The 27,658-nt window shown below is 45.0% G+C and overlaps 1 protein-coding gene across 1 annotated transcript; it reads left to right on the forward strand.

The window, feature by feature from the left end:
* Window positions 1-1,184: 1,184 nt before the first annotated feature.
* On the forward strand, window positions 1,185-27,267 carry LOC138729042 (myosin-3-like). The gene is made up of 40 exons (XM_069872911.1): window positions 1,185-1,248; window positions 1,964-2,175; window positions 4,725-4,868; window positions 4,955-5,111; window positions 6,104-6,131; window positions 6,212-6,320; window positions 6,860-6,952; window positions 7,264-7,327; window positions 7,410-7,508; window positions 9,298-9,401; window positions 9,482-9,620; window positions 10,171-10,289; window positions 10,487-10,636; window positions 11,091-11,261; window positions 11,690-11,999; window positions 12,169-12,245; window positions 13,251-13,338; window positions 13,425-13,542; window positions 15,260-15,383; window positions 15,477-15,613; window positions 15,690-15,945; window positions 16,125-16,367; window positions 16,758-16,934; window positions 17,015-17,160; window positions 17,248-17,338; window positions 17,711-18,100; window positions 18,209-18,335; window positions 19,642-19,760; window positions 20,259-20,455; window positions 21,035-21,218; window positions 21,457-21,622; window positions 22,220-22,344; window positions 22,548-22,856; window positions 22,938-23,141; window positions 23,276-23,401; window positions 24,150-24,320; window positions 24,412-24,516; window positions 24,593-24,688; window positions 24,813-24,950; window positions 26,661-27,267. The coding sequence occupies exons 1-40, from the start codon at window positions 1,185-1,187 to the stop codon at window positions 26,682-26,684; spliced, it is 5,901 nt and encodes a 1,966-aa protein (XP_069729012.1). The 3' UTR covers window positions 26,685-27,267.
* Window positions 27,268-27,658: the final 391 nt, after the last annotated feature.

Raw genomic sequence — 27,658 nt, forward strand, 5'->3', positions numbered from 1 at the left:
ATCTTTCTGACCTGGGAATTACTATCAGTTGTGTCTAAGAACCTGATAGTGTGGTGTGACATGGCCTTGTAGGTCCTTTTGGCAGCAAGGGTAGTGAGCATCCTAGGCAGCCAAATTGGCACTTGAAGCTAAATTTCTGTAGCATATTCAGGATTTCACATTCATAAAACATCCATCCCTCGGTGTTGTTCTTTCTGATTAGCCTCTGTTTTGCCATGGTTAGTCACATCATACTTCAGTAATGGCCTCTCCTCTATCCTGCCCAACTCATGCAGTGATGGGAAGCCACAAGAATTGCTCTAACTCATCCTACCAGAATCCCCATCACCTTTTTGCTTCCCATGGCCTTGGCCTCCATCCCACAGGGGCAGTTGCTTTGCATTCCCCTACAACTCTGCCCGGGTGTCCCATGCACAGGAGCAGTGGGACAGGTCCCTTCTGGGGACCATACAGACCGAGAGAGTTGGACTTGTTCAGCCTGGAGAAGAGAAGGCTCCGAGGAGATCTTATAGTGACCTTCCAGTACGTGAAAGTGCTACAGAAAAGCTGGGGAGGGACTGTTCACAAAGGCTTGGAGTGACAGGACGAGAGGCAGTGCATATAAACTGGTGGGGGGCAGATTTAGACTAGACATAAGGAGGAATTTCTTCACAAAGAGAGTGGTGAGGCCCTGGCCCAGGTTGCCCAGAGCAGTGGTGGCTGGAGGGGTTAAAGGCCAGGTTGGATGGGGCTTGGGCAGCCTGATCTAGTGGGAGGTGTGCCTGCTCATGGCAAGGGTTGGAACTGGATGATCTTTAAAGTCCCTTCCAATTCAAACTATTCTATGATTCTGGGCTATTATAATATTTCTTCAACATGTAGGTGAGAGCAGGTTTGAGTGAAGTGCTGTGTGTGGTGGTAGCTGGCAGGATAGCATGTTCTCTCACAACAGTCTACAAACCAGAGCTAGGTCCCTGAGCTACTAAAATTGGGAAAAAGATCATGTCCTTTCTTTACATACTGTATATGGCAGAAAATGAACATGAATTGGCAAGCAGGCAGGACTGTCAATCCCTTCCTTCCAAATATAGGGAAGAGGCCGATCTAAGGGAAGGGGCTGAGCCCATAAAAGCTGTCAGGGAGAAAGCCCTTGTTGGTGGCTCCTGATCCTCTGTTGGTGTTGGTGGCCATGCTGTGACTGACCCATGGAGAGCTTCTGCCACAGGTACTGCTCCCCGTGCTTGGAGCTTCTCAACACTTCATGCTGCGGTGGGAAATCTGCTGTTGATTCCCCTCTGGGACGTTCCTTGGGTGGGGAAGGACTGGTGCCCGCAGTTCGCTTTGCTGGTCCTCAGCTGAAGTGGTTGCTTACAGTAAGCGAGAGAGATTGGGCCTTTGGAGAAGCTGTAGCTTAGCTGGAGTCTAACTTCCCATTGTTTCTCTTTCAGATATCACAGATATCAGCCCATTCTTTCCTTATTTCTGTCAACTGATCATTAAGGTGAGAATTTAAGGCATGAAAAATAGCAGCTTGCCCAGACTGACATGAGCTGGCTCTTCCTTTGTCCTCATTGTGGTCAGGTCCCTGTTCTTCCCACTGCATGAGCTGCTCTGTCCATTCCTGCCAGCTACAGCTGCCCACCAGAGGCCTGGGACAGGCTCCACATTAAAAGAAAGTGAGGGAAATTAAGAATGAAAAGGAGTATGGGAAGAAAAACAGGCTTCAGGGCTCAGTCTTACTAAGAACTACATGAAGCCTTCAGAGATCCTTTCCCTAGGGAGCTCTCCTGCTCCTTTGGGCATGGATCCCCTTGGGGTCATGAAGGGTGGCAGCTCTTCTTCATTGCTTTTGTACATTCAAGCATTGAAAGCCCTTGTGTCAGGCATCCAGGAGATGGGAAGGGAGGACTGGTAGGCGTTCAGCTCCACTCTTCTCAACTCAAAGGACTGCACAGGGGCCATCACTACAGGGTCTGTCTTTCAGCTTCAGCTGTGAGCAGAAACGCTGGCATGGAGATTTTTGGAGAGGCTGCACCATACCTGCGCAAATCCGAGAAGGAGAGAATAGAAGCCGAGAACCAGCCATTTGATGCCAAGACCTACTGCTTTGTGGCTGACCCTGAGGTGGAGTACACCAAAGGGAAGATCAAGGCTGCACAGGATGGGAAGATAATTGTCGAGAAAGAGGATGGCAGGGTAAGTGCGTTCCTCCTGGGCTGCCTCCTGGTCCTGCTGAGGGCCCTAGGACATCTGCTAGGGAAGGCAAGGAATGCAGACAGCACCAGACTAGCTCAGGTGACAAACCTACTCAGCCCAGCATCTGCCCTCTTACTAGGACCAGCACAGACTCCAGAGGAAGGCGTTACTTTGGATGCAGGAATGAAGGTATACAGTGGATAATTCTTCTTGGTTTAGGCTGTAAAGATCAAGCAATGCTTTCGAACAGGTCAGTTTTGCCAGTGTTAGCATTTCTCAGCCACTCCTTATAACCTTTTCTCATCTAACACCGTCATATCTACCAGCAAATTCCTTCCTTTATGGGTAGGAATAGCTGCAGCAACCCAATGAACCACCTCAACCAACCTATTGGCAGTAGGTGTTACAAGGTTTTAAAGAAAGCAAACAAAGAATAAAGCAGCCATCCACTGGCTCCCCCCAACCTCCAGCAGTCACAGGGATGTGACTGAGCAGAGGTCCTTGCTGTGCACAAGGACCTACTTTCCTGGGGGCTGGCTTTTTTATATCCTTAAGATTTCTGCCTCTAATGTCCTATGGGAAAGGTTTCCCTAGTTTAAAACTGGAGTATGTGTAAGGTGCTTCCTGTTCTCTGCAACATGCAGCCTGGTGATCTTGGCCATCGATGCACAAAGAGGCAAAGTGAGCAATTCTTCCTTGCTGTGGCCGTGGTTCTCTTTGCTATTCCTGATTTTGCAGATTTCAAAAGATTCTCTTTTTAACCCCCAAATCCTAATCAAGTTATGTGCTCCCCATAGAAAAGCTGTTTCATACCTGTGACCCTCTTTGTTTCTCCTCTCTGGATCATTTCTAGAACAACCATATCCTTTCTCAGAAGCATGATCAGCAATGAAGATGTGAAAGAACTAAGGGACGAATCCTCCATAACACTCTCTTCTTTCCTCCCTTTCTTTAATTCCCAATATTTCAGACCTTCCTGCCCTTTTCTGAGCACTGAACTGACACTATGTTAGGAAACTCTATAATGACTCCCAGATACATTCTGTGAGTAGCAGTTAATGTATGATTTCTTGTTCTATGCAGAGACTTTCCATGAATCCCAAGTGCTCAAGTGTTTGAACACTTTGGAGAGATAGTTAAGGACCCATACCACAAAGCTGCTTTTGAAAACTGTGCTTGTAATGCTTATTTTCTCAAAAGAATCATAGAATGGTTTGGGTTCAAAGGGACCTTAAAAATCATCCAGTTCTGGGCAGGGATACCTTCCACTGGATCAGGGGGCTCAAAAACCCATCCAACCTGGCCTTGAACACCTCCAGGGATGGGGCAGCCACAACTTCCCTGGGCAACCCGGGCCAGGGCCTCCCCACCCTCGTTGTAGAATTTCTTCCTAATGTCTAACCTAAATTTTACCCCTCCCCCCTCGTCCTATCACAGCATACCCTTGTAGAAAGTCCCTCCCCAGCTTTCTTGTAGCCCCCTTTAGGTACTAGAAGCTGCTCTAAGGTCTCCCTTGAGCCGTCTTCTTCTCCAGGCTGAACAACCCCAACTCAGCCGGTTCTCACAGCAGAGCTGCTCCAGCCCTTGTATCATCTTCGTTGCCTCCTCTGGACCCATTCCGACAGTTCCATACCTCACTTATATTAGGGATTCCAGAACTGGACACAGGACTTGAGGTGGTGTCTCAAGAGAGTGGAGCAGAGGGGGAGAATCCCCTTCCTCACCCTGCTGGCTGCACTTCTGTTGATGCAGCCCAGGATCCTCTACATGGGACCTGAGCTTGGAAATTGTCTTCAATCTTTCCAAATCAGATTGCAGTAATGCTATGTCCTCCCTGGACTGGTCTGCTCAGCTTCCACCAGTCCATGGGAGCAGCAATTTCAGCATGAAAACAATGGCTAAAAGCCATGGGAAAAGCCATCTGGAGAAATAACAACAGAATCTTCAAGCTCCTTCACGGTTCAGTGTGGCTGAGACGAGCTGCTGCCCCCCAGTGATGTAGCCACAAGCTCTGGACAGTCCCAGTGCTGCTTGGTAGGGCTGGAGCCTTTATTTACTTAGGAATGGCAACAGGCAGGAGTGGAACAAATCTGTTCCACGGGAGGATTGGCTGTTGATAAATCTTGCGCAGTTAGTGTCCCAGCTCTCTGACACTGTGCACTGTGAATCTCAGGCTGAAAAACAGAATGACCCACAGTTGTGCCCCTGGCTGTTACAGCCATAAGCAGCAGTGACCTGAAGTCCATAAGCAGCAATAATGCGTAAGAAGTTCTGGTCCAGCACAAATCCTGTCTGTGTGGCTGTAGGAATTCCAGGACAGTAAATCAATGTCCTGTAAATTTGCCAGTGTTGTAGAGTTCCCATCTGGCAGCAGTGTCTCCCCTGTAATAGCCATATCTTGTTTTGCACAGTTAAACAGAAAGAAAAATCTGAATTAGAGCAGCCTTAAGCATGCTGTAACTTCTCTGTGTTTGTGTTTGCATGTGGACACATGAAAGGAACACAGAGAGTTGCTGAATCAAGGTTAATTCTTTCGTTCTGAATTACAGACCATTGCTGTCAAACCTGGTGATGTATATGCCATGAACCCACCTAAGTTTGATAGAATTGAGGATGTGGCCATGTTGACCCATCTGCATGAACCTGCTGTTCTCTACAACCTCAAGGACCGCTACAGCTCCTGGATGATCTATGTAAGTTCCCTCTCAGGCCATAAGAGAAAATCCAGCAGCCAGGAGATGAACTTCAGTGACTCTCCTGTTCTTTTTGTTTTCTCCAGACCTACTCGGGTCTCTTCTGCGTCACTGTCAACCCCTACAAGTGGCTGCCGGTGTACAACCCGGAGGTGGTGTTGGCCTACCGAGGCAAGAAGCGCCAGGAGGCCCCTCCACACATCTTCTCCATCTCTGACAACGCCTATCAGTTCATGCTCACTGGTGAGCTTTTCTATTTTGACAAGACTCCTAGAAAAAATTGTCACCAACACTGCTTCTGCCAAACACTGTTCCTCATTTTCCATGGGCTGAGTTGCCTTTGTCGTTTCTCACAATGTGCTATCCCAATTCCTTGTTCTGTCTCATGCTGCAGATTATCTGCTATGGCTCCTAACTCTTGTACTGCGGAGTTTGATGTGCCTATTTTATCCCTAGATGATGCAAACTAATCTCCAGACACTTTTTTCTGTCTCCTGAAACAGTTTTTTCATTTTTTGAAGTGCGGTGCTGTTGTACTGCCCACTATCTGTATTTCTGGTCTAAGTACTAAGCTAAGCACCACAACAGGAACCACTGCAGTGGGATAGGACACACTATCTGGGACGTTCCTGGTCAGTATGTGACTTCAGGCAACAGTGGATGTCTCAGAACAGAGCTAGAAGAAATATTTTCACTAAAATACATGGATTTAGTTTGAATCAAGTCCTGTCCTGTGTTAAATAGTAATGAAGGTAAAGAATACTAAAGGCAGAAGCAAAGAGGAGAGTGCAGGATGGAGCAGAGGTGGAGGAGAGAACACAAGAAGTGGAGTACAGGGAGGGGAAAAGAGGAGAAGAGGAAGACCATGCTGGAAATGGACTGTTTACAAAGGCTTGGACTAGACATAAGGAGGAATTTCTTCACTATGAGAGTGGGGAGGCCCTGGCCCTGGTTGCCCAGGGAAGCTGTGGCTGTCCCATCCCTGGAGGGGATTGGAGGCCAGGTTGGATGGGTCTTGGACAGCCTGATCCAGCGGGAGGTGTCCCTGCCCATGGCAGAGGGTTGGGACTGGGTGATCTTTAAGGTCCCTTCCAACCCGAACTATTCTATGATTCTGTCTTTTCAGTTTTGCCTGTAGAGATTTTGTTTCTTCCCCTTCAGTGGTCATGGGTGACCTGAGAACCAGCACTTTTCCCTACAGCTTCTCTGACCGCTGTTATTTTTCCCTTTGACAGATCGGGAGAATCAGTCTATCCTGATCACGTAAGTGCATCTGTCACTTCGAGCTTGGTCTCCAACAAAAAGTTGGCAGGTAATCCTTTGCTCTGTGCTTTCTTTGACAGTGGAGAATCTGGTGCTGGGAAGACTGTGAACACAAAACGTGTCATCCAGTACTTTGCGACAATTGCAGCGAGTGGAGACCTAGCCAAGAAGAAGGAGTCCTGTGTGAAGGTGTGAAGAAGAAAGGCTTGGCAGAGGGGTGGTTTGGGATGTTACCAGCTTGTGTGTCACCAGTGCTGTCCACAGCCACATTTACTTCAAAATATGAAATATCTTTTATTAGCTTCAGCCACTCTCTCAAAAGGCAGCAAGATCATGGGCTGATATGCAGTTAGGACCACAGGAGACGCAAGCTGCCACTGTCACTGCCCAGGTGTAGCTTCACCTGGACTGAAACCAGCTTTGGGGAATTGGTGTCCAGGAAGAATCAGAAGCTCCAGTTTCTTCACACAGACTGGTCTGTCCCTGTGGTGGAGAGATGAGCACTCCGACTGCGGGAGAAATTCTGAATAAGTGAAGAATCAGTTATTTACTGTTTACACACAGTGCTGGTTCTTGGCACTGGAATCAGAAGGTGCTATAGTAATGCTGTACAGCTGAAATGACAGGCACTTGGTCACGCTTGTAGTCAGGGGAGCTGCAATATCTTCACTTTTTCCTACCACACAGCCCGTGGGGTTTTTCAATAATTTGTTTGAATACTCTCACAGGGAACGCTTGAGGATCAGATCATCAGCGCTAATCCACTGCTGGAGGCCTTCGGGAATGCCAAGACTGTGAGAAATGACAACTCCTCACGCTTTGTGAGTTGGTGTGATTCTCTCTGCCCTCCTGCATTTCTAATCCTGTTTACAAATGGGAGCCACTGGGCTGGCAAAAGTGTTCTTGCTGACAAATTTCTTGGTTATTTGTCAGATGCCGATGTGTTTACAGCTGTTTCATGCTTGTAGCTGCATAGACAGCAACAAACTATTCCCCTTTATCTATCTTTGAATATCTAAGATAATCCAGACTGATTTGGAGATGTTCTCCCTAAGATTCCAGAGAGGAAAAACATGCTTACACGTTACCCTGAGAAAGCTGTGCTAACCACTACCTTTTGTCTGCTTACCAGGGTAAATTCATTCGTATTCATTTTGGTACCTCTGGAAAACTGGCTTCTGGTGACATTGAGACCTGTGAGTAAATGAGGTGGTGGTTACTGCTTTACTCTAAAGTGAAGTAGAGCTTGAAAAATACACAGGTGCATTCATATTACAGACTTGCTGGAAAAGTCAAGAGTCACCTTCCAGCTGAAAGCTGAGAGAAGCTACCACATCTTCTACCAGATCCTCTCCAACAAGAAGCCTGAACTGCTTGGTACAGACAGCCATCTCCTGGTGACATTTTACAGTAAAGTCTGTATGGGAAACTTCTCCCTAGATCTGCCAGCTCAGTGGCAGAGGGTCTGGGGCACCTGCTGGCCTAGCACCATGTGTCACGAGCAGCTTCCCCTTTCAGCAGCTGTGCAATGCGCTGGAGCTTTGATCGTGTGCTTATTTATGTCACTCACATTCCAGCATTGATGATGACTGGGTTACCATGTGATGCACAGCACTTTTACCTCTATATAACTGTGTTGCTCTAGAGGTTTTTCCACATCTAATGTATCTTCCCTGGGGTGACTAATTTACTCTGCCTTATGCCTTACTGGTCTGGAAAGTCTGACTTACAAGGGCCACGTCCTATGAATGATCATCAACAGAAAGGTGAGGAATTGCCTAGGTGCAGGATGGCCAGATATCCTGATCTACAAACCATTTATCTGAACCCATCATCATATAGGCTGAAGTTCTCTGTTTCTAGTAGAGCCCCTCCTGCCTTTTCCCCCCTCCCTCTGCCATTGTATGCCCTACCCATGCCCCACATCTGTCCCAAACCCTGTTCCCACAAACTCAGCCTCTACACTCATTCCATTCTGCCCATCCTTCCTAACTGTTCCTAGAACACTTCCCAAGATGAAGCTCAAACCCTCAGCTTCCTCCTATGTGCCCTCCCGACATTTACCTCCTCCCTCTTCTTTTCCCAGAGAGATTGTGGTGTGCCAGGGGACTGCATATTTGTACAAGGACACAGACAGATTTATCTTCAGTGTATGGAGGGCTTCCTCTCCTGCACGCTGCACAACCCCACTGCGCATCTGCACCCCTTCGCTTCTGCTCTTACTCTGCCATAGAATTCAGGACTGAAAATGAGTTGTGAATTTTGGCCTCAGTTAGCTGGAGATAAACATGTTCCGTATGAGCTTGCATAAAATCCACATGAGCTTTTGTGATACCTCATCTGGAGTATTGTGTCCAGTTCTGGAATCATCAACATAGAAAGGATATGGAATTGTTGAAATGGGTCCAGAGGAGGCTACGAGGATGAGAGAGCACCTGCCATACAAGGACAGGCTGAGAGAGTTGGGCTTGTTCAGCCTGGAGAAGAGAAGGCTTCGAGGAGATGTTATAATGACCTTCCTATACCTGAAAGGGGCTACAGGAAAGCTGGGGAGGCACTGTTCACAAAGGCTTGGAGTGATATGATGAGGAGGAATGGGTACAAACTGGAGAGGACCAGATTTAGACTAGACATAAGGAGTGGCTGCCCCATCCCTGGAGGTGTTCAAGGCCAGGTTGGATGGGCCTTGAGCAACCTGATCTAGTGGGCAGTGTCCCTGCGCATGGCAGGGGATTGGAACTGGATGCTCTTTAAGGTCCCTTCCAACCCAAACTATTCTATGATTCTACTTATGTGCACCAGCCCACAACCCCAGTGGGTGCAAGGATGGATTAGGATTTGTAATTTATGAGGACGAGCACATTCAAGTCTTACCTAGAAGTATCTTTCTTAAAAGCTGTTTCTTGGGATGCCCTTGTCCTTGTCTGCCGTGTTGAATGTTCAACTCCCAGTTCACAGCATATTAAACTGGTAGGACTGAGAACCTGACTGGGACTTTGTGCTGATCCAGTGGGAAGCAGATGAATAGCTCAGCTGTGTCTCTCATGCCTGATAATAGAAACCCAAGGGTCTGGAGGTGCAGAAGGAAAAACTCTGTGAAACCCTGCTGAGCCACTGTTCCATTTTCAGTGCCAGAATCTGACTGTCTCCTTCATTTACCTTTCAGAGATGCTCCTCATCACGAGCAACCCATACGACTACCCCTTCATCAGCCAAGGGGAGATTTCTGTGGCCAGCATCAATGACCAGGAGGAGCTTGTCACCACAGATGTGAGTACACTTAGCAAGGAGAGACAGTATGGCTTTCACCATCACCACCTTGATACTGAGCTGATCTATCCGGTGTGCAGGCAGCCATTGACATTTTGGGCTTCAGCCCTGATGAGAGAATGGGAATTTACAAGCTGACAGGGGCAATTCTGCACTACGGGAACATGAAGTTCAAGCAGAAACCACGTGAGGAGCAGGCAGAGCCAGATGGCACGGAAGGTAATACCTTCATGGCTTGGAGAGTCATATATCCAGCTGTTTTCATACCATTTTTCACTAGAAATGCAAAGAGTCTCCCAAGAAAGAAGCAGTTCTACCTTGATTAACACAAAAAGGAGGTTCAACCTTTAACTTACCACCTCCTATAGAGCAGCTTTCTTCATTCACTTTATTCCTGACATCTCTGTTGAAGGACCTTGTGCCTGAGACATGTCATGGTAGCATTTGCTGGTTTCTGGTAACACATCCAGACTTGTTCTGCTTGTGTGACGTTTTGGAGAAGTGGCTTGAAGGGATAAAATCTCTGTTGTCCTGTCACCAACGTACTCACTGGTTTTACCCTGCAGCCTGGGGCTGATGTAGCCGCTCGACCATGAGGAGCAGCCCTACAAGGCTGTTTGTAAAAGTAAATGAGAACTTTGGTTAACAATTGTGGATAGGATAAAGCCAACCATTTTGCCAGGTTTCAAACTGAGCTCTGTCTCCTCCAACACATTCTGTCTGTTCCAGCTAAGAAGAAAGTCCTTCAGCTTTTTCTTTTGTTTTCCAGAGGCTGACAAAGCAGCGTACCTGATGGGCCTGAACTCAGCAGACTTGCTGAAAGCTTTATGCTATCCCCGGGTGAAAGTGGGAAATGAATACGTCATGAAGGGCCAAACAGTGGATCAGGTGAGTGTCAGGGAGCAGCAGGAGCCATCCTCTCCCTAAGGGAGTGGGTGCAGGTCCCAGCTGAGGATGGCCTGGACCATTGAAGCCTGTTAGTGCACTTTATGCGCTGATAGTGACTGTGCCTGGTGGAGGGGCATTTTATTCTGGGGATGCTCTAGCAGTGCCCTGACATGGCTGTGTGAACCACCTCCCTGCAGGTGCACCAGGCACTGAATGCCATTTCCAAGTCAGTGTATGAAAAACTCTTCTTGTGGATGGTGATGCGCATCAACCAGCAACTGGATACCAAGCTGCCAAGACAGCACTTTATCGGGGTCTTGGACATTGCTGGCTTTGAGATTTTTGAGGTTTGGTTTTACATAGTACTGTCAGACTTCTGACTCTCTTAAAATGTTTTTTTTTCCCCCTTTTGTTTGACATTTCTGACCTTTCCTCCTCCTCACTCCAGTGCTGCCATCGAGAACAGGGCAAATTTCTCTGAAGCTGCTTCTTCCTTTGTAGATCCATTGCCTGCTTTGTTTCTGCTGCTCCTTTTCTCTCACATAGCTGTGAAGCTGCTGCCTCCCTCCCCACAGAATCTGCATTTTGTGATATTATCATCACCCAAACCCATTGCTAATGCAGGCTACATTAACCATGTGCTGCAGAGCACAGCTTTTCTGTAAGCCTTGACCACCCGTTATAGATCGTTCATACTACTATCAAAACCCTTCAGGGATAGTCCGATCTTGCCTTGACATCTCTACATAATGAATTGATTGGAGTCAGTTTAGCACTTTCACACATTTATTCAAATATTAGTTTAACAGCTTTGAGCAGCTCTGCATCAACTTCACCAATGAGAAACTGCAACAGTTCTTCAACCACCACATGTTCGTGCTGGAGCAGGAGGAGTACAAGAAGGAAGGAATCGAATGGGAGTTCATTGACTTTGGGATGGACCTTGCTGCCTGCATTGATCTTATAGAAAAAGTGAGTTTCTTGTGCAGTCACACAAATCACATCTGGAATTGGTTCCCAGAGTGTTTGCACTGACTTCCTTCAATACTCTCCTCAGGTTTTCCTCTCAGATAAATTCAAATGTTAGAAAGCCTCATGTCTGCTTGCTTTTTTCTCCTTCTGCATAAGGAGAAGTCACTACTGTATTACAAGAAGTTACTGCACAGTTTTTTCTTGGATTTCTTTGTTTTCCAGTTGTCTGGGTATTCAAAGCCCTATTTATGAAAATATCTAGTTCTTTTGAATATCTTGGCAACTGTTTACAAAAAGTTCTGCTTACCTGTTCCTCCCAAACTAATTTTCTATAAAATACCTCCACGACTTTAATTTTAGCATTTCTTTTGCTCCATCATTTCATAACTTGAATTCATTTTATTTGAAAACACCTTTTTCCTATTCAGCCCATGGGCATCTTCTCCATCCTGGAAGAGGAGTGCATGTTCCCCAAGGCAACTGACACCTCTTTCAAGAACAAGCTCTATGACCAGCATCTGGGCAAGTCCAGCAACTTCCAGAAGCCCAAACCAGGCAAAGGGAAGGTTGAGGCTCACTTCTCGCTGGTGCACTACGCTGGCACGGTGGACTACAACATCACTGGCTGGCTGGAGAAGAACAAGGACCCCCTGAATGAAAGCGTCATTGGGTTGTACCAGAAATCATCTATGAAAATTCTATGCAATCTTTATGCCACCTTTGCTTCCATAGATGAAGGTAAGAGCAGAGGATTATGTCTCCTGTCTCATGTTTCTAGCTGTAGCTCTCACCTGACTTGAATCAGCGTTGAGTCAGTATTCGTGCTCTGTGAGTTAGATGCACAGTTATAATTTTGTCAGAGGGATCTTGGACTGTGCCTCAGGTGGACTGTCATCTCATTTTCCAGCTGAAGGTGGTGCTATTAAGAAGAAAGGAACCAAGAAGAAGGGCTCTTCTTTCCAAACTGTTTCTGCTCTCTTTCGGGTAGGTGTGTTCTTTGGCACAGCCAGGGCCAGCTGCAGAGCATGCCGAGAGGTGCTCCCGGCAGACCTGTCTGTGCTGCTTCACCATTTCCACTTTGCCATGTGATAGTGTGGGAAGTTCCTCTGGGATCTGGTAAAGTTTGATTAGAGTCCTGCTTTGCTGCTGAGGTCCAGGGGGATGATGGTGGGGAAAGAATTCATGTGCTTTAACCAGGTTGCCTAGTTTCAAGAGAGCCCAAAGGCTGTCTTGGCTTTGACCTGTGGTGCTAACAGCATCCGTCCCTTATCTGGCTGTAACTGGCTTCTTCAAGAATGTGACTTCCTGAGTACAGGGCATCATGTGGCAACCAGCATCTCGCAGTCAGCGTGGGCAACGCAAATAGCAAGCTGGAGCCCCTCGATGCTGCTGAGTCACATCTCTATCCTGGGGTCAGGAGCAGGCTCAGCCTCAGGTTGAGGTGTGCAGCATCCCCCTGGCTGTGACATGGGCCGTACTCAGAGTCATTATTGCATGAAATGATAAAAGAAACGTGATGCTAACAAAGCTATCCTGCAGAGCAGGTGACTTCTGATGTTGTAGACACACGTAGAGCTTGTGGCTCAATTATCTTTTAAATATACGTAACTAATCCATGTGAGTAACAAAACCAACAAATCGATCCATTCATTCATTGATTGACAGTTTATTTGATTAAGACAGACCACTACTGCTGTCCTGCAATATTGTTCATTTCTTTCCATCTTTGTCTTGCTTAATAGCTCTTATGATTATCTTCTAACCACTAAGGATGTGTTTTCATCGTAAGAAGGAGGAAAGTTCATCAGTTGTGAGCACTGTTAGGAGCTATTTACTTTGCTGATGCCCATACAGGATTGTAGAATAGTCACTAGAAGAGTTAGGGGAAACTTACGGATTTCTATTTCTCATCAGAATCTAATCATATTGAGAATATTTCCATTATGTCTTGAAGTAATGTAGAGATTGCAAGTGATCTCTTTGTTACAGGAAAATCTAAATAAGCTGATGTCCACCTTGCGAACAACTCACCCTCATTTTGTGCGTTGTATCATCCCAAATGAAACAAAGACCCCAGGTAATTCATAAAACATAGAAATTGTCAGAAAGACAAATTGGCCAATGCTAGAAAAATCACTATACCCTTATGTTGCTGTGTCATAGGCCTGATGGATCACAAGCTTGTTCTACACCAGCTGAGATGTAACGGTGTTCTCGAAGGCATTCGAATCTGCAGGAAAGGATTTCCTAACAAGATATTGTATGGGGATTTTAAACAAAGGTCTGTAATAAGATTCTATGTTTTCATTGAGCCTGATTAATTTGAGAGAAGAGTATTGCTAAACAAGTAATCATACAGTTCTTAGGAAAAGACTATTTTAATGTTTAACAACTATGGGAAGTATGAAGACATATCTAAAAGCAGAGCCCGTGTGGGCAGTGCCCATCCAACTGCCTTCCTGAATATTGGATGTCAAAGCCTATTTTCACTCCATTCACATTCATCTGAGCGTTTGGGTATTCTTTGCTTAAATTATCAAATTTGACCCAAGAATGTTTCAGCAAAAATAAGGAAGGCGGTCTATATCACACCCTGTATTTAACCACAATCTAGTAGAGGTTTGAAGGATGTTCTTTAAATAATTCTAACTAGAATGGTTTTACTGAAAAGAAATTGTGTTAAACCTGATGCCACTTTCTCTATGGAATTACAAGCTTGACTGTTAAAAGTTGCTACGTTAACGCAACAGACATCTAAATTAGTTCCACCTGGCACTTCCATTTTGTGCAGGGCTCACGTTTCTATGTGCCAACGTTTCTACAGCATGTTAGCTACATTAATTTATAGATAAAAAAAAACAATTTAAACTCAGGAACTGCCATGCAAATAAGACATTTATAAAGGGTTGCTAAATGTAGACCAAGCCAGCTGGGGTCATCTGCGTATTGTACTTGAACCAAAGCAAATGTAGGGTCAGGTCTCTAAGAACAAAGAAAGGATGCCACACTTAGAGCACTGAATGGGATGTTTTGGAGAGCAGGGACATTGAAATGGGTAGAAGAGGCATTTTGGCCACCAACTGAAGAAGACTTCCCTTCCAGATTTGTGTATGGGCAGAGAGGCATGCTGAAAAGAATAGAGGGTGGAATAATCTCTCTGTGTAGGATTAGGAAGTCCGTTGCTAGATTCTGTGTCTAATTCTGGTGTGTGTACTTCAGGAGGAATGCAAGAAGCTGCATGTGGTTCCAAAAAGAGCTACAGGATAAATGTGAACTCAAGTGCAGTGAGAGATATAAATCTCACTATTAAACTCATGAAGCTGTTAACAGACGATTTGTTTGCAGTCTAGAGAGGCTGCAAGTGCAGAGATATCTGAATATGCAAGAACCTGTGATCTAAAAGGCAGACTCAAAGCAAGAGGCCAAGGGTGGGACCTGAGAAAGGATGTTGTCAAGGTAGAAGTGAAACATACCTTTCCTGCAGTGAGGGTGAATAGCTTACCTGGGACACAATCAAAGTTTGAAGGCTTCAAATAAGATTGAAATGTTCTTTTTTTAAAAAAAAAATTATACTAGATTAATCCCAGGATAGGGGCTGGATGAGCAAGGCACTGGGAGGGACTGTGTGCTCTATTATGCAGGAGGTCCAATTAGGCAATTGCAGCAGTTTCCCTGTGCCTAAAATCCATTGATTTTTCTAATTTGCAGCTCACCCAGTGAGCTGGCTGCCTAGATCAGTGTAAAGGGCCAGGGCACAGATGAACAGAGTGTCTCAGGTCCAGAGAGCAGACCGTCCATGTCTTCAGTCTCCATGAGGGCTGTAACACATGCAGGGAACCTGCTGAACTGACCTGCTTCTTGCTGTTTGCTGTGTAAGGCTGGAGGTGTGAGACTCAGCCTCAGCCTTCCTCTGTATCTTCAAAGCAACAGCTATTCTTGTAGCATCCTGTGCACTGAAATGATGCCGACAGTTAAGCTTTTTTCCTTTATTTTGACAGATACCGCCTCCTGAATGCTGGTGTCATTCCAGAAGGACAATTTATTGACAGCAAGAAGGCGTGTGAAAAATTGCTGTCGTCCATTGAGATAGATCATACTCAGTACAAATTTGGGCACACTAAGGTAAACATTTAGTTTTTCCACACAATGAAAAATTATTCATTGCATTAAAATATAAGCCCAGCAATGACTGATCTCTTCATTCTTTGATTGCAGGTGTTCTTCAAGGCAGGTTTGCTAGGTGTCCTGGAAGAGATGCGAGATGATTGCTTAGGACAAATGATCACACAGACGCAGGCTTTGTGCAGGGGGTATCTCTGGAGACTTGAATTGAAAAGAATGTTTGACCGAAGGTGTGTATCTTCTTTGAGGTCTGGTTTCTCCCAGATGTGATTTTTTCATGGTACTGATGAGTTGCTTTGATTGCAGGGAGTCCATCTTCTGCATCCAGTACAACATCCGTGCATTCATGAAGGTCAAGCACTGGCCCTGGATGAAGCTCTACTTCAAGATGAAACCCCTCTTAAAAAGTGTGGAAACTGAGAAAGAAATGGCTGTGATGAAGGAAGAGTTTGAGAGAACCAAAGAAGAACTGGCTAAATCAGAAACCAAGAGGAAAGAAGTGGAAGAAAAAATGGTGACTCTGGTGCAAGAGAAGAAGGACCTACAGCTGCAAGTACAGACTGTACGTAGTTCAAACCATTTTGTGGCTCCTCAGATTACGTCAGTTTTGTCTGAGTGTTCAGCAGGGGCTGAATGGAAATTCTGTTATTTTGTGTTCCACTTGCATAATGAGCAGGTGATTTCTACCAGTGTCCATTCCAGTGTATGACAAGGAAACACATTTCTGTTTTCTATAAAAAGGAAAATGAAAATTTGGCTGATGCTGAAGAAAGATGTGACCAGCTGATCAAAGTAAAATTCCAGCTGGAAGCAAGAATAAAGGAGGTAATGGAAAAACTGGAGGAAGAAGAGGAGATGAATGCTGATCTGGCAGCCAGAAAGAGGAAACTGGAGGATGAATGCTCTGAGCTGAAGAAAGATATTGATGACCTTGAGTTAACATTTGCCAAGGCTGAAAAGGAAAAGCTTGCCACGGAAAACAAGGTACTTTTTTATTTTTGCTATTTGCACCTTTGATAATATTTGCATGTCTTTATAGAGGATGTAAAGGTGCTGTCACCTTGAACAGTAACATGATGTTGTATAAGGAAATCTGTGGGTGCACTGTTAAATTTGGTCACCTCTGTTGTGCAGGAAAACCAACCCATAAGCATATAAAAACTCATTAAAATGAAAAATCCACATAGTTCGGTGACTTCAGAAGGGTTGATACATAAGCAGAGAGATTGTATAGTTTGACCATATAATGCAACGAATAAAGTCTCTATGGTAGTCTAGCATCGCATTTATTGTCTTCTTGTGATCATTATGTAGAAGTGACCTATATAAAAGCCAAAATTATTAGTGACCTTCAAGTATTTTGCTTTGCAATAGGTTAAAAATCTAACTGAAGAAATGACAGATTTGGACAGGACTGTCATGAAGTTAGTCAAAGCCAAGAAGGCCCTGCAAGAAGCCCACCAACAGGCACTGGATGACCTGCAAATTGAGGAGGAGAAAGTTAATACCCTCACCAAAGCCAGGACCAAGCTGGAGCAACAAGTGAACGATGTGAGCATGTTCAACAGAGGGAGAAGGGGCAGATTCTTCAGTGGTTCCATTGGTCATCTTTATGTTTGTTTATGTTACAGATTGAAGGATCTTTAGAACAGGAAAGAAAAGTTTGTATGGATCTTGAACGAGCAAAGAGAAAGCTTGAGGGAGACTTCAAACTTGCCCAGGAAGCTATAGTGGATCTGGAGAAAGAGAAACAACATTTAGATGAAAAATTAAGAAAGTATGAGAAAAAAAATCAGTGACAAATTTTCTACTTGTTTTTAACTGGACGTATTTTCTTTTCATTAAAAGAACATTTCCTTCACAGGAAAGACTTTGAATTTAACCAGATGCAAAATAAAACAGAGGAACAGCAGAATTCAGTTATTCAGCTGCACAAGAAGATCAGAGAATTGCAGGCAAGAGTCTTTATGTAACTGTTCCATCATTGCTGTTTGCTTGTTTAAGCTGTAGTAGCACGAATAATGTTTGTGCACAGCTGGTTGCTGAGAAATTCTGACCCAGTCACAGTGATTACCTTGCTATTTTGTTTGAGTTTTCTCCTCCTAACACAAAGCTGTGATCTACAGTGAGTATGAGTTGATCCACAGGGCTTTCTCTGTTGGCAAGTCTTCGCCTACAAACCAATAAAATTCAAAAGGCACTTTGTTTTGCTTATAGTATCTGTAACAATGGGTTTGGTACTCTACTATGACAATTTTGGATTAACCTAAGCACTGAATTATCTGTTCCCTTGTTGATTCCTGATGTGCTGTTTCCTCGTTATATAGACCCGTGTTGCAGAGCTGGAGGAGGAGACCATGAATGAGAAAGCGGTGCGGGCAAAAACAGAGAAACATTGTGCTGAGCTGGCTCATGAACTTGGGGAAATCAGTGGAAGACTTGAAGAAGCTGGAGGAGCCACCACCGCTCAAACTGAATTTAACAAGAAGCGCGAGGCAGAATTTCAGCAGATGCGCCGCGACCTCGAAGAGGCGACGCTGCAGCATGAAGCCATGGCTGCTGCCCTGCGCAAGAGGCACGCGGACAGCACAGCTGAGCTTGAGGAGCAGATCGACAACCTGCAACGAGTGAAGCAGAAGCTGGAGAAGGAGAAGAGTGAGCTGAAGGTGGAGGTTGACAACTTGGCCAGGAGTACAGAGACTATTGCTAAGTCCAAGGTGTTTTTTTATAAATGAAATAATTGAACTGGCAGTAGTTCTGCCTGGTGGGGATTTAATCCAATACAAACACGCATACACAGATTCCACTTCCTTACTGTCTTCCAGGCTAATCTGGAAAAAACGTACCGCACCTTGGAAGGCCAGGTGAGAGACATGAAAGGCAAATTTGAGGAAAACCAGAGAAATATGAATGAGATGGTGATACAAAAAGACCAGCTCCAAACAGAGTCCGGTAAGGAAGACGTGAAGATCTGCTGAGGGGATGTTTTTTTCCCTTCAGTAGCAGAGAGACCCTATATGTGTACTATGAGTGAGACGTAAATATTCACAAAGTGAATATTCTACTTCCAGACTCACTGGTACAGGCACAGACAACAGCAGAAATAAATCAAAGGACATGAGTCATGAGTGACACTTTAAAGATCAAACGCCCATTGCAAACAATTATTTGCTTAGGGAAATAATACCCAGAATGATGCGACACAACTCACCGATTCCATGCAGGAGCCCCAGGAATTTGGGACAGATTTGAGCAACCTGTTAGGACTGGGCTTTCTTCTTCAAGGGTTTGCATGTTCACTGTACACTACCTGTGTGCATGCTACCCTCATGAAGCATGTTACTGCCCCCATGCAGGCTTGTGAAGGCTTCTTGGTCTGAGTGACTGCAAGATCAGACATCTCAAATCAAAATGCCACTGAATTGGCTTAAACTAACCTTCTGAATTTCAAGGATTTTGCATAATAGCAGATCAGGGAGTGCGGACATAGACTGTTCCATAGGACTACATCTGCCATGAAAACCCTTTAAATGTGAACTTATGTGAACAAGCTCTAAAGGCACAAGCTCATAGAAGACCAGAGAGGGCATAGTATGTGAAATTCCCCCAGAATGTGGCAATCTCAGGAGGATAGTGGTCCAGATGAATCCACAAGAACTGCCAAACTCAAATCACCAAGACCTTCCCTATCAGCTACTGGTGTTTAGTAGAAGATATGGTAAAACGGAACGGGAAGAAAACAGAATAAGCAGGAAACAAGAGAAACGTCCCGGCCTAGAGACAGGATTGCCAGTGTCCCTTTTAAAAAAGGATGTCAATGTAGAAGAAAATCAGAAGGGATAACAAACTAGAAAGGAGGTTGAAACCATAGAGAAACAAACTGCTGTCAGTGGTTAAACCTGAGAGAATTGTGGGTTCAGCGCGCGTGTATGGAAACGTGTATGAACAGTAAAACTGACGGCTAAAGCAGAACAGGAGAAATCTTGGAGGAGATAGATAGATCAGTGTTGGATGAGATTTGTCTCAATTTCATCACCAAATCCTGCATTATACCAAGAGTAAAGATGCCATGGTAAAAAATATGCAATGGGAATAGTTAAGTAAGAGTGGTAAAAGTTTATGCTTAAAGGTAACAACTGCTAAGATAAAGAGCATTGTGCAGTTCCACTTGTCTGTTACTGATTATTATTATTTATATATGAATGCTTTCAGGTGCTCAGTCTGGACCGTACTGGAAATTTGTCTTCTCTTGTCACAGGTGAACTCAGCCGTCACCTCGAAGAGAACAAAACCATTATGTTGCGCCTGTCCAGAAGCAAACAGGCAATTACACAGCAAATAGAAGAACTGAAGAGGCAGCTAGAGGAGGAGATCAAGGTAGTGCTGGCAACTGAGTACAGGCTGAGGCTTCAAAACGTATCGGGGCCTCAGTTCATTCAGAAAACGCTTTTGGAAGTTTGTAAGTAGTGTTGCCTACAATCTAACATAGGAAAATTACTACTGGGCAGAATGTGTACAGTGAGCACTGTGTTTAAGTGCTTTGCTGAGGTCTCTGGCATGTTAAAATTGGGATCACTTCTGGCTAATTTTTTGCATGTTTTATAACTGCAAAGGTGTGGTCTATGTGGTTTCTTTTGTGGCTATAGCCCCAGGGAAGAACAGCTACAACATATGCCAGGGTGAGAGCACCAGTTTTGGTCTTTTCTAGTGACAGAGTTGAGAGAAAGTAGTTGCATCTGAAGGTAGCTGCCTGAACACTGGAGAACCTCTAGCCCTTTGTCTTCTGCCCAGGCTGCAGAGACCATGTTTTTAGTGTGCGAAGTCATGGGGTCACCTGCTAGTCACAGCTAACATGATGCTATGGGTAATTTTCAGGCCAAGAACGCGCTGGCCCACGCCTTGCAGTCTGCTCGCCACGACTGTGACTTGCTCCGCGAACAATATGAGGAGGAGCAGGAAGCCAAGGGGGAGCTGCAGCGAGCCCTGTCCAAGGCCAACAGCGAAGTGGCCCAGTGGAGAACCAAATACGAGACGGACGCTATTCAGCGCACGGAGGAGCTGGAGGAGGCCAAGTACGTGATAGATGGAACGAACTGTCCAGATGTTACGTTGTGCAGAACATAGACCTACTTTAGTAGCCTAACCTAAATTATTTTATTGGACTTTGAATTGAATCACAGAATGGTTTGGGTTGGAAAGGGCCTCAAAGTCCATCTCGTTCCAACCTCCTGCCATGGGACACCTCCCACTGGACCAAGTTGCTCCAAGCCCCATCCAACTTGGCCTTGAGCACCTCCAGGAATGGGGCAACCACAACTTTCCTGGGCAACCGACTTCTATGGGAAACCTGGGCCAGGGCCTCCCCACCCTCACAGGAAAACATTTCTTCCTAAGATCTCATCTCAATCTCCCTTTTTCTCGGCTTAAAACCTTTCCCCTTCTTCCTATCCCTACACTTCCTGATCAAGAGCCCCTCCCCAGCTTTCCTGTAGGGCCTTTTAAGTACTGGAAGGCTGCTCTAAGGTCACCCCAGAGTGCATATACACTTAATTAAAAACAATAAAAAGACTTCAGATACTGTACTAATTAAATGATGTACATAATTCACTGATTTTTTTAAACTTATGTTTGTTTTATTTATATTCCTTAAGGAAAAAACTCACTCAGCGCCTGCAAGAAGCAGGGCAGCAGGCGGAGACTGCGAATTCCAAATGCGCTTCCTTGGAGAAGGTGAAGTGGAAGCTGCAGGGGGAGGTGGAGGATCTGACAGTGGACATAGAGAGAGCAAACACATTGGCAGCTGCCCTCGACAGGAAACAGCAGAACTTTGATAAGGTGATAAGTGAGCACAGTATCTTTTAAGTCTACCTTTCCTAGAAAGGCTAAGCTAATACTTTTTGCTTACGTCAATACTGGAATCGAGTTGTGTCTAACAGTTCTGAGCTCCTGTAGAGCGTGGCAGTAGGAGTTTGTCCTGTTTTCAGACACGGCAGTATTTCTCTCCTACAGAAAATAGCCACAAGTGAAATAACATTCTTAGAACTAGCAGGGAATGAAACGTGATGTCTTTCAGGTTGTGGCAGAATGGAAGGGAAAGTATGAGGAGAGCAAGGTGGAGCAGGAAGCTCTCTCAAAAGAATCACACTCTCTGACCACAGAGCTCTTCAAAGTGAAAAATGCCTATGAGGAAACCTTAGATCAGCTTGAAACAATCAAACGGGAAAACAAGTCTCTCAAGCGTAAGTGTTTGGCTTTGCTTTCCCATTTGCGGTCCCGCCAGCTCTACAGGCACACTCACGTCTGCACGAGGTACACTAAGTTGCAGGATTCTGTCATTGCTATTCTTTGCATTTTAATAGAGAATATAAACATCTCAACAAAAGTTGGCAAGCAAGTTTGTAAAGAGACTAAGCTAGTGGAGCTAATAAAGCTCTCCATTATCTGCTGCAGAGATGTAAGATCAAGGGCATTTAGGTGCCGCTCCTAGATAAGTTGGTGTCCTCCAGAGGCTGTACAACTTGTGAAAGTGAATTTTACAGGTGTACGGAACATATAATGGGACCTATAGTGTTACACTGATGACCATTCCAGACTTAAATACATGCAGGAACCTTCCCAGCTGTCTGTAAGAAGGGCTATGATATCACCCCGATGCCCTTGTGTTTATGTCACCCTGCATGAGCTGGCTGTATCTGTTTCTAGATGTACAGATGTCTACATATACATGTATACATATGTGTAGATGCAGGTGTACAAAGAAGGTGTTGAACACAGTCAGAAAGCTTAATGTTCAGCTTCTCTGGCTGCCACAAGCTGATGTCATTCTTATTTCTCAGAGGAATTAGCTGATCTGGCTGAACAAATGACTGAAAATGGCAAAATGATTGGAGACCTTGAGAAAGTGAAAAAGCAAATTGAAGTAGAAAAATCTGAGCTGCGGTTTGCTCTGGAGGAGGCAGAGGTGAGTTAGTTTAAATATTATTGGAAAAAGTAGAGAGAAAAGCTTTTTGTTTTATCTCCAGGCTCCTAGACAGTTGTTGTGCAGCTCCTGCGTGCAGGCTTGATTGCCTCCAAACTTCAGGAGTTTGAGTGAAGTCACTGAATAATGTCATGATGTTTATGTTCTCTAAAATGTTACTTCTGTGTTTGTTTTCCTTTTTAAAGGCAGCTCTTGAGCGTGAAGAGGTCAAAATCCTTAGTGTCAACCAAGAGCTGATTCAGATTAAATCAGAGATCAACAGAAAGATTTCTGAGAAAGATGAGGAGATCAGCCAGTTAAAAAAGAACCATCAAAGGACTGTGGAGTCAATGCAGAGTGTTTTGGATGCTGAGATCAGGAGCAGAAGTGAATCCGTGAGGCTGAAGAAGAAGATGGAGGGAGACCTGAATGAAATGGAGATCCAGCTGAGCCATGCCAACCGCCAGGCTGCAGAAGCCCAAAAGAACTTGCAGAGCATCCAGGGAGTTCTCAAGGTCTTGATTTACCTTTCTGGTTGATTTTTAAGCACAATATTCGAGGAATTTGTTGGGACAAAATTGGCTTTTCATTTTTAGGACACGCAGCTGCACTTGGGTGATGCTCTGAGGACACAAGAGGACCTGAAGGAGCAGGTGGCCATGGTGGAGCGCAGAGCCAACCTGCTGCAGGCTGAAGTTGAGGAGCTACGGGCAGCCCTGGAGCAGATGGAGCGGTCGAGGAAAGTGGCTGAGCAGGAGCTTATGGACGCCACTGAACGCGTGCAGCTCCTCCATAGCCAGGTAGTTTGCTTTGCTAAGAAAGATTTATTTTGGGGGTTAGAGATTCACAGAATAAGAACAAATAGTAATTTGTGGTCTCTGTGTGTAAGAGTCCAAAGGCAAATACTCAAAACCTCTCTCTTTCTCCTTCATAGAACACCAGCCTTTTTAATACAAAGAAGAAGCTTGAAACGGATATGGCACAAATCCAAACTGAGATGGAAGATATTACTAATGAATCAAAAAGTGCTGAAGAAAGAGCAAAGAAGGCAGTCATGGATGTGAGGATGTTACTGTGTTTTTCTCTGAATTTACAGGCATTCTCAATGGCACTGCTGCTGGAGGTTAATGTAAATACTCATCTCAAGTTGGACAAAGAACCTTGGACGAAGAATCGGTCTGTGGGCCTGGTCAAAGATACTTTGTGTTAGAGGAGGATTAGAACACAGGGAATTTGTCCTGCTGACAGATGAGTTTTTGGGGCTGTTGTCATCATAATGTACTAAACCCGCATTTAGTCAGTCCAAACCAAGTTACTCTCTCCGGTACTGCATGAAAATGTAAACCACAAAGAAATCCTGTAGTATTTAAACCAGTAAATTGTCTAATGTGTTTAAATATCTGCCTTTTCAAAATCCTGCTTAAGAACTTTTCAAATAAGAATTGTGGATTTCAACTCAAAATTGGTGCTCGATCCTCCTGTGCGAGGCCAGTGACGCTCAGCCAGGCCACAGGGCTTTGCTGTGGCTCCTGCTCTACCCCTTGGCACTTGGGTGTCGATGAAGGTCATAGTAATGGCCATGCAGGGGGGCAGAGCATTTATCCTTTCTGTTATTCCAAGAATTTTTCCTACTCTTTTTCCCTGCTGTTTCCTATGATGTTTTTGCCACTATTACATCATATTAAAAAATGAAGCAGGAAATGCAGACAGGAATGGTCAGGAGGAACCAAGAATAAATCCTCAGATGGTGCACAGCATGCACTGTTCTTTCACATCTTTCCAGTTTCTTGTGTCGTCTCCTTTCCAAGGCGGCGATGATGGCAGAAGAGCTGAAGAAAGAGCAGAACACTGGCACCCAGCTGGAGAGGATGAAGAAGAACCTGGATCAGACAGTGAAGAGCCTGCAGCACCGCCTGGATGAGGCCGAGCAGCTGGCTCTGAAGGGAGGCAAGAAACAAATCCAGAAGCTGGAGGCTAGGGTGAGTACCAGCGTAGAACATGGGTGTCAAAGGTACCTTTCTTCTCTGAGTCCTGTGTGTGGGCTCAGCCAATTGTTGGTTGATTCGCCAGGTCCAGGAGTTAGAAACTGCACTGGAAGAAGAACATAAACAATCTGCAGAGGCTATGAAAAACATCCGCAAATATGAATGGCGTGTCAAAGAGCTTACTTTCCAGGTAGGTGTAAGTAGAAAGCAATTCTCCAGATGTTTTGTCTTCCAAGGACGTATAATTACACATTCCCTCTCCACAGAATGAAGAACACAGGAAGAACATGATGAGATTACAAGATCTGGTAGATAAACTTCAGATGAAAATCAAGTCCTACAAAAGACAAGCTGAGGAAGCTGTGAGTCACTAAACTGAAACAAATACTTATTTACCATTTCCTAGGCCTGTGAGTTTAAAAGCTGGCTCTGTGCCCCCAGCATGTTGCCAGATGGTTTGTAGTTCCTTCTGTTTTTCCTTTTCAGGATGAACAAGCCAATACTAATCTCTCTAAATTCAGAAAAGCACAGCATAAGCTAGAAGAGGCTGAGGAAAGGGTCGATGTTGCTGAGAGTCAAGTAAACAAGCTCAGAGCTAAAACCCGAGAAGTCCCTTCTACAAAGGTAAGCAAGGGGCAGCTGTGCAGTTTGTACTGCTTCCTCTAGCATGGTGTGGCCACCAGAGCAGTTCTGAAAGGAAGGGACTTTGAAGAAATATGAGAGAGCTGGGATTGTTCAATCTGGAGAAGTCAAGTCTTCAATAACTTATTGAAGCCTTTCAGTATATAAAAGGGGCTCATAAGAAACACAGAGAAAGACATTTTTACAGTGATCTATGGTGACAGAACGAGAGGGGATGGTTTTAAACTGAAAGAGGGCACGTTTAGGTTGGATAAAAGGAAGAAATTGTTTACGACGAGGGCGGTGAGGAAATGGCACAGGTTGCTCAGAGAGGCAGTGGATTTCCCATCAGTGTTCAAGGTCAGATTGGATGGGGCTTTGGGCAACCTAATCTAGTGAATCTGTCCCTGCTTATGGCAGGGGATTTGGACTAGATGCCCTTAGAAGGACCCTTCCAACCCAAACCGTTTTGTGATACTATGATTCTATGACTTTGGTGTTTCAGGCTCTGGTATCAAGCATGAATCTTCTGGCTGGTTTCATCTCATTCATTGCAGATTTAAGAAACTGCCTCGTAAAGTGATAGTTATGACAGCCAGCCTAACTCTGAATGTTCTCAAAACAACCTAACTCTGAATGTTCTCAAAACAACCTAACTCTGAACATTTGCAAAACAACCCTCCTGTGAGCCTCAGGCAGAATTAATTTTCTGATTGAGAAATATGCAGCAGCACTGTGTCCTTAGCTGAGGTTCCTGGGCAGCTGCTTATCTCCAGTCCAAGACTGTTTGGTACAAGATCTAAAGCCTGTTTTTCCTAGTGTGATCTGAGTGGGTGTAACACCTTTTGACGGCACTAGTCTAGCTCAGTTTGTAGCTGGAGGTAAAATACCCTCAGTCCACATCTTGGAAAAATTACTAGTGCCTAAAGCATGTATCCAGGAAATGGAGAACCTTGGCTCCAGATTGCCTTCTGGTTACCCACAGCATCCTCTTACTCACACAGCACCTTAACTCTAGAAGAGATGCTGTGGAGAGGATGCCTTCTCCTGAGGGCTCTGGACTGACACTCAGTGGACAATATTGGTTCTGCCAGAGGCTCGTGTGCAGCTTCCAGCAAGTCACTTCGAGCAGTGCCCTGTAAAAGACTCCTCAGTGCTTGTCAGGGTATCTGGACAAGACCCCAGGGAAGCACTTTGAAGGGTGATTCCATCTTCCTGAACAAAGTCTCTAGACGTGAGATTACCTTTGGAATGCTGAATCTCCAGCTGAGTATTGTGCAGTATATATGGAGCCTGGTCACCTGGCACAAGTTCTGGATTCTGCTGCAGGAAGGCTAAAAATTAAGCATTGTAATGCCTAAATCTTTTAATAGACCCAATGGATCAATGCTTTTACTCCTTTCTATGGTCTACATTCACTTTTGAAAATGGGGGGATACTTCTTGTCCGAGAGGATGGGGGTATGGGTTGTTTAAGCACTGCAACAGTAAAGTAAGACTTCCGAAAAGCCAATGGATATGTTTTTCCATCTAAACCCATCAGTCTGACAGCAGGACATTTGATGATGTGTGGTCTTTAGGGTTATAGACACTGCCACATTGACCTGGGCTTCACTTGCACATCCCACGTGGATGGTACATTGAGGCAGATGAGCTTAGGGACCAAAAGGCTCATCTTGATTTGTGTGGACTAAACAAAGCCTCTCCTCTCCAGGTGGTGCTAGGAAGTGGAAAATGAGCTTCCCCAGGGATAACTGGAACTTACACAAAGTATTTTTCCAGCTGTGGATTTGCAGTAGCTAGAGTTGCAGTGATAGGAAGTATTCTTCCATTTGCTTATGTACACACATTTTCTGTCATTCTGCTGCTGTACCAGCATCAATAAAGTAGATATCTGCACCTTCAGATGCTCCAGATGTTGATGTTCAGGTGAGAGTAATCTTCTTTCTAAGTTAAACATAGTCAAACCTGCGGGTTCAAGTCTTACTGCTGCTATGATCATGTTGGAGGAGTTTTATACTGACCTTAAAATCCAATATTTGACAGGCTTCCTCTACACTTTCCGCTTGAAAGCAGATATCCTGACCTGGTTAAATGCAGCTGAGAATAAACTACTGTATGAGCAGATGTGCTCTGTCAAACATGTGATGTGAATGGAATTCTAATGTTCACGATTAGTTTCAATGCTGTATCTCTGTGTGGGAGAACAAGGCTGGTCCCGCAGCCATCGCTGTCTGTTACAAATCAAATATTTCTCCTTGTTGTCAAACCACACTTCAGAAACCTGGCCCGTTTCTGAGCTACCCAGTGTTGCAGCTCCAAGCAGGTGAAGGTTTTAAGATCCTGGTTGAGCCTCCACCTGGCAAGGCTGCTCTGTAGGCACCCAGATGGAGGTATAAAGCCTTTCTCTGCATTTCCAGCCTGGTCTTTCGGTGAGCAGCCAAGGAGGGGCAGTTCGCACCGCCTGCACCCAGTTGTACTGTCTTGTGATAGACACAGGGGGATGCCCAACGAGCGCAGAGGTGCCTGGCAAAGCCAGACTGCAGAGGCTTCTAGGACAAGTAAGTTTAACTTGTTAGGCTGCTGGAAAAATCGCTTATCCCTGAATGAATAGTTGTGCCAGCTGAACCAACTGAGTCTTCATCTGCAGGCGTGCGGGACATGCCTGGGAACAGTTCAGGAGGCTGGGGCTTTGCCAAGGGGCCTTCTTCC

This window comes from Phaenicophaeus curvirostris, chromosome 19 (genome assembly GCF_032191515.1).
Source record: "Phaenicophaeus curvirostris isolate KB17595 chromosome 19, BPBGC_Pcur_1.0, whole genome shotgun sequence".
NCBI classification, from domain to species: Eukaryota; Metazoa; Chordata; class Aves; order Cuculiformes; family Cuculidae; genus Phaenicophaeus; species Phaenicophaeus curvirostris.

What these genes read in the sequence shown, in the direction of transcription:
- LOC138729042 (XM_069872911.1), top strand. Translation starts at nt 1,185, where the DNA reads ATGGAGAGCTTCTGCCACAGGTACTGCTCCCCGTGCTTGGAGCTTCTC. An exon ending in AGCTAGAGGAGGAGATCAAG is followed by an intron (nt 19,761 to 20,258) that starts GTAGTGCTGGCA and finishes GGTAATTTTCAG; the next exon opens with GCCAAGAACGCGCTGGCCCA. An exon ending in TTGCTCTGGAGGAGGCAGAG is followed by an intron (nt 22,345 to 22,547) that starts GTGAGTTAGTTT and finishes TCCTTTTTAAAG; the next exon opens with GCAGCTCTTGAGCGTGAAGA.